The sequence below is a fragment of the Gallinula chloropus genome, assembly GCF_964237585.1.
Source record: "Gallinula chloropus genome assembly, chromosome: 11".
Lineage (NCBI taxonomy): Eukaryota > Metazoa > Chordata > Aves > Gruiformes > Rallidae > Gallinula > Gallinula chloropus.
In genome coordinates this window covers 8,744,637-8,750,989 of record NC_140096.1, presented here as the reverse complement: position 1 = coordinate 8,750,989, position 6,353 = coordinate 8,744,637, and the positions used below count along the sequence as shown (strand labels likewise).

At 45.7% G+C, this 6,353-nt stretch overlaps 1 protein-coding gene across 1 annotated transcript in view; it reads right to left on the bottom strand.

Annotated features, from left to right (window-relative positions):
* Positions 1–353: 353 nt before the first annotated feature.
* The window catches only part of MSN (moesin), a gene marked incomplete at its 3' end in the record, with an annotated part of 40,125 nt that continues 34,125 nt past the window's right edge, over positions 354–6,353 (bottom strand). The window contains exons 6-13 of the mRNA XM_084269027.1: positions 5,945–6,091; positions 5,406–5,502; positions 4,263–4,426; positions 3,717–3,847; positions 3,003–3,163; positions 2,362–2,454; positions 1,729–1,962; positions 354–518 (exon numbers count right to left, since the gene is read on the bottom strand). Coding sequence (XP_084125153.1) covers positions 354–518; positions 1,729–1,962; positions 2,362–2,454; positions 3,003–3,163; positions 3,717–3,847; positions 4,263–4,426; positions 5,406–5,502; positions 5,945–6,091 — 1,192 coding nt within the window. The remainder of the gene's footprint in view (positions 519–1,728; positions 1,963–2,361; positions 2,455–3,002; positions 3,164–3,716; positions 3,848–4,262; positions 4,427–5,405; positions 5,503–5,944; positions 6,092–6,353) is intronic.

Genomic DNA, 6,353 nt, shown 5'->3' with positions numbered 1-6,353 from the left:
CTTTATGCGATTCAGGATAGGTATCTGCTGGCCTCTCCACCCAAACAGGAGAGGACAGCAACACAGCCACTTCAGTAAGCAACACAAAACTCAATTCAGTGAGACATTTCCTAAAGCCAAACAATTTCAGATTTGCCCCAATACACGTTTGCTTTCCCAAGCCACCCCAGGAAGATGTGAATAGTTAATTCTTTCTTCTGTTGTTCAACTCCAGCATTTGCCCAAAACTCGATAAATAAGACCATGGTCACTCTTCTGTAGTGGTTCCAGCGCAGCATGATTACGAGTGAATGACGGGAGAGGGTGGGGAGGAGGGGAGAAGAGAGTGCAGGGCAGCAGGTGCAGAGGAGAGTTTACATGGACTCGAACTCGTCAATGCGCTGCTTGGTGTTGCCCTGCCGGATCTGACGAAGGGTCTTGTACTTGTCTCGGCCCAGGCGCATGTTCTCGGCGTGGATCATGTCGTTGGCGGTCTTCTTGGTTTCATCCCGAGCGTTTGCCAGCTCTGAGGAAAGAGCCTTTGGAGAAAGGGACAGGAACAGTAAGAGGTTACCACGTGCCAGAGACTCAAGGCTAGACAAAGCCTTCTGAAGGTTCAGTATCCGTGGAGACAGGGAACAGATAAGCTTGAACATTTACAGTTCTGGGCAACCTGCTCTGGGCTCTGGGCAAGCTGACTCTGCTTGAGCAAGGATGTGGGACTAGGTATTACTAAGAGGTCCTTTCCAACCTAAACAATTCTGTGATTCTGTGGAAACTGTTAACATTTTCCTCTAACACTTGAAGGTAGAAAACATCAATCAGTCTGTCACCCTATTCATCATTGTCAAGCACAGGAAGAACAACCATCTCCAGGGCAGCCTGTCAGGCTGCCCAGAGAAGGGGTGGGTGCCCCATCCCTGGGGGTGTTCAAGGCCAGGTTGGATGGGGCCCTGAGCAACCTTGTGTAGATCCAGGCCTGGAGATTGGTGGCCCTGCCTGTGGCAGGGGGTTGGAGCTCTGTGATCCTTGGGGTCCCTTCCAACCCATGCCATTCCATGATTCTATGATTCTCCAAAAGAAGAGTCAAGTGGAGGAATCCCAAAAGACAGCAGGAGCATCTTGCAAAGTTTCAGCAATTACCAGCCTTCTACTACAAAAGAAACTTGCTGCAGAAGATAAAGGGCTCCTCTGTCCCTCTGCCTGTGTGTATGATGCAGAACAAGCCAAGCCTGACCCAGCAGCTTAACAAAGCTCTTGGCAAGAGTCAAGAGCAGAAGACTGTAGATCCTCACGAGAAGGTGCAGCGCTGCTCCCTCCATGCCCAGCCCCAGCAGCTGCTCTCAGGATTTTGGAATACAACCCAGTCAGGGAAGAGCGAGGCAGCTGCTTGATAGAAACTGGACTGAGTCCTCTGATACACTGCAGCCAGGGCTATGAACAGCTGTCAGATGGCTGGCAAGACTCACGTAAGCACCCTATGTGTGACAGATGCTGCTTTTTGGCACTGCTTGGAAATACTTCACTACTTCCAGAGAAGTGAAAGTCAAGTGCCAGGAGACAAGATCTGCCTCTCTGCTCAATGGTTAAGCAGTTATCTTGCAAGATTTATACACCACCACCACCCTTCTCTGCTTGTTTTTTCTTTGTGGGGTGTTTTTTCCATACCAGCAATACCTCTCAGCCACAATTAATGGCAAGAACAGCAGAAGCAGTACCGAGACACACTCTTTGCCATCAATTTCTTACCTTCAAGTGTTTCTGGACCCGTTCATTCTTCTCTGCCTCAGTGGTTCGTTCCTCCTCACTGCGATCTTTGATGGTGGCTTCTGACCGTAGCTCAGCACTGGCTTCTGCTGCATTCTCATCCTGCTCATCATCGTGCTCGTTCTCAGACTGCATGGGCTCAGTGACATGAGGGGTGCTCATGGCAGTCTTCAATTCCTCTTTGGTCTTTTCTAGGTCCTCCTGCACCATCTGTGCCTGCAGTAGGGCATGCCACAGTCAGTGTAAGCCTGAGTGTGCACACAGCAGCACTGCTCAGCACTTCCTGCAGGGAACCCCCCACACACACACACTGAGGTGCTGTGTTCCACAGCTCTGCAGCCACAGTCACTGGCTAATACTTCAGAGTTTTGAAGAACGTTTCTAATTCATGGAAAATGGACTATAGGCCTAATTAATCCAAATATTCTTAATTTTAATTATTAGTTAGAATAAGGCACTCATTCCACCAAGAAAAGTAAAGCTGGGTATTTACAATGGCCTCAAACTTGTAGCCCTTCAGTCAGGTATGGTATCTAGTGCCAGTAGTTTAGGTCACAACACAGAACAAGATCAGCTCCATAAGCAGTACTGCTGTTTGCTCAGGTTCTGCTTTACCTTCTGTTGCCATTCCTGGGCCTCACTCTCTTTCTTCTGCCGAGCCAGCTCCAGCTGTGTGATCCTAGTTGTGAGTTCTGCCATCTCAGCAGCCTGCAAAAGAAAGGCTCTTAGTGGGGACAAAATGAGAGTTCTTGCTAAGTGAAGCATTTAGTTAAAATTCTGAATTTTAAAAAAAAATTTTACAAGTATCTCTAACATCATTTCTGTAAGGAGAAAGCCTCACTATAAACTAGAGTCCCACCAGTATCTTCATAATGCAAGGGAAAAGGAAGCCAAAGATCTTTTGGGTTTTGTTGTGAGGTTTTTTGTGGGTTGTTGATTTTGTGCTTTTTTTTTTTTTTCTTCTCAAAACAGAGTTCAGAACTCAATTACTTGAATCCAAATCAGGGAAAGCAATTAGTGAGCTCCCTCCATTCTATTCTCAGCATCAGATTAAAAAAAAAAGGCAAAAAGCACAACAATCCAGATCTACTGTACAAATACACTGGTACTTAGGTGTAAGTCCATTTGCTTGAAGCTGGAAGGTAAAGAACCAAATCTGTGCTTCCTCATTAGATTCGTAGCCTGGTTTCCTTCAAGTATTTAGATCCCTATCCTGTCACTACTTTTCCTACTCAATTTTCAGCTCGCCCACTTACCAGCTGCTCCTGGGTCTTCTGTTGATCGTGGGATGCTTTCAATAGGGCCTCCTTTGCCTCTTCTGCTTCTCTACGCTCTTTGGCCAGTTTCTCTGCTTCCTCTTGAGCTCGTTTTCTCTCCTGTTCCAGCTCCAAAGCTCTGCGGGTCTGTTCTTCCAGTTCTGGAAGAGGGGAGCACATTTGAAGAGAGATCAAGTAAAGAATGGCAGCAGAAGAGTAAGGTGCCATCACACCTATGTTCTGGACAAAGGTTTTTCTTCAGAAGGACAGGTAAAGGAGAGGTGCAAGCAACTGTCCCCCTTCTCCACATTGTAACTGGAGTTGGAAAACTGAGAGACCGACCTGTTCTGAGCCAACAATTACTCTCCCAATTGATTTGTGGAGAAGTCTGGCTAAGCAATTAGATAGTAATCACATCAGAGTACTGGCTGGTGTGACCTCACTACAGTCTTGACTCCTTCCTCTACAGATGTGCTGGGATAAAGCTTCCAGCAAACACACAACAAATGCAAGGTACTCCTGCTGCCACCCATCTCCTCAGTGTAAGCCCTATCTCAGCTGCATACAGAGGGCTTAAATTCAGCTTCAGAAGACTAAACCAGGGCCCTAACGCCAGTTAGCAAACAATACTGAAAGCCAAATGACTCAGAGATGCTCACTTGAACCCTTCTCACTCAGACTATACATCTAAGAAAACTGAACACTTCATTTTACCTTGCTGAGCTTTCTTGGTTTGCTCTTCAATTTGCTTGAGCCTCTCCATTAGCTCCTCCTTCTCACGTTCAATCTTCTCCTTCTCTTTCTCTGCCAACTCCCTCTTCTTCTTCTCGTTCTCTAGCAAGGCTCTGAGGAGGGGGAAGCAGAATGAAATTTCAAATCAACAACTGCTCAGATTGGAGTGCACAAGAGATGTGCACTACAGTGTGCAGCTGATGAGTTTCACTCCACACGTTCCCCTTTATAGAAGCACAGACAGAAGAAACTCTGCCAGCATTCATCTCAATGGCAAGTTCATAACAGCCATGTGTATCAAGATCGATGCTAGTCCTGTCAAACAGATGGGCAAATCTTCCAGGAAGTGATGGTGGGTCACGTTTGTGATGAGCAGCACTTCCATCATCTGACTTGATCTGCTGAAGCAGAAAGCAAGCTGCTCTATTTTTGGCTCAAGCAGATTCAGGTACAGCCAGCAATTTATCTAGCACATGATGCTACAGTGCAGCCATCAGCTGAGCCCAGGCTACTCAGAATCCTACCAACCTCTCCATCTGTTTCTGGTGCTTCTCTTCCCGAGCCTGTGCTTTCATCTGCTGCACCTCGATGGTATCTGGTTTGCGCCGGCGCATGTAGAGCTCGTGGTTCCCCATGCAGAGTGCCAGGATGCGTTTGTTAATCCGTAACCGAGGGGCATAGAATACAAAGTCCTTCAAACAGGGAAAAGGCAGCATTAGAACTGTTCTTTCAGAGAAGCAGCCCTCTGTGTATGTATGCAGTGTGCTCCAAGACCCCAAGCTTTCTAGACCTGATAGCCAGCTTTTCTTAGTGGTATCTAACTCACTGGTGGTGTAGTTACACACCTATTTGTCAGGAATTAGTTTCAACCCAACAAATACAGGGCAGAAGCACCCAACTTGTCCTAACAGCATGCTGTAGTAAAGCATCCCTAGCACACAGAGCACACAGCAACCTGCTTCCCTGTTTCATTGCCAACACCATCAGGGGCTGGCTTACCAGCCACACTGAGACTATGTTGTGTCCCACCTTTCTTCCCACTTAGTTATTTAATGCAAAGGTCTGGCCAGCCACATGAAGTGTGGTGTGGTGTCTTATGCCAGAAAGGGTGTTAAACGTTATGTCCAATGGATAAATAACTTTGTTCTGTTACAAAGGAGCAACAGCAGCAATGAAATCATAAAATCACAGAATGGTCTGGGTTGGAAGAGATCCCAAGGATCAGAGAGCTCCAACCTCCTGCCACAGGCAGGGCCACCAACCTCCAGGCCTGGAGCTACACAAGGTTGCCCAGGGCCCCATCCAACCTGGCCTTGAACACCCCCAGGGATGGGGCACCCACTTCCTCTCTGGGCAGCCTGTTCCAGCAGCCTGTTCCAAGCAGCAACATAATAAGAATGACTAGAACCTATCAGCTGACACAGGAAATTAGTAAGTCTTAAAGATTAAACCAATTATGTTCACTATAAATTTGCAATAAAAAAGCCCTCCCAGTGTACCCTACAAAGTGAGTGACCATCCTGTGCAGACTGCCCTGAACCCACCAGGCAGCACAGCACTGGTTAAGCCAGCACTGACAGCACTGATGAAGACTTTGTGAAATTAAAAACAAATAGAGACAGATCATTCAGTTAAGAAAGCAAAAAGTTTCATTTGAATGTTGCTTCTTACTGGTGCTTTCTTGTCAATAGGCTTGATAACAAATTTCTTGTCGTTGAATGAGATATTTCTGATCTCACTCCAAGGGAATCCAATTTTTGGTGTTAGCCTGCAGAAAAGGAAAGCAAAAGGAAATAATGCTTGACTTTATATTAAAGCTCAAGATTCTCCCAAATGTCCCCTCATATTTCAGTGTTTTTACTTTGACTGGAATCAGCAAACAGAAATAGTTTTGCAAATATAAAGAAGCAATTTTTCGATTCCACTTTTTTTTAATTTTTAAGAGAAAAGCAGAACTGGAGAAAGTGTCTGTGGCAGGAAGACCAGGGATGCCAAAACACCTAGTTTGATAAGACTTGCCAATTTCTTTTATGTTTTGGTCCAAACAGCATGTTTTATGGATCATTTTTGGCCATGTTTTTGACACTGCCAAGAATGATACAGAAATTGTATAGTTTAGTTAAGAGACTCGAGTTGCAGAAGAGTTAATTTTGAATGCCTTTATACTGGAAGGGAGCTGAAGGCAATGATGAGAAGAGGAGGTTTATTACCTGTCATTCTGTTCATAAATGTTGAGTCCAAGAGCATCTACTCCTAGCCAGAGTTCAGAGCCTTTCTTGTTCTTAATGTTGAAGTAGTTTACACCATACATTTCCAGATCCTGTGCAATTTTCAGGTACTCCAAAACAGCATCTTCTCTGCATCATGCAAAAAGAAAGAAGAAATTCCCTTTTAAGTCTATAAGCCACTAGAGCAAAAAAGTGCTGCCTGCCTACATCAACAGGGCAGCCAAAAGCTGCAAAGGTTCCAAGCATCACCCCAGCAGATAGTGACAAGCTCTGCAAACTCAGCTTTCTTTGAATAAGAGCAACCGGCTCATGTGGACTAGCAAGGGTAAAGGAATGTGAACTTAGTTCCTCTGAGCAGAATAACCTGAAGAACTCTAACTCATTCTGAAGC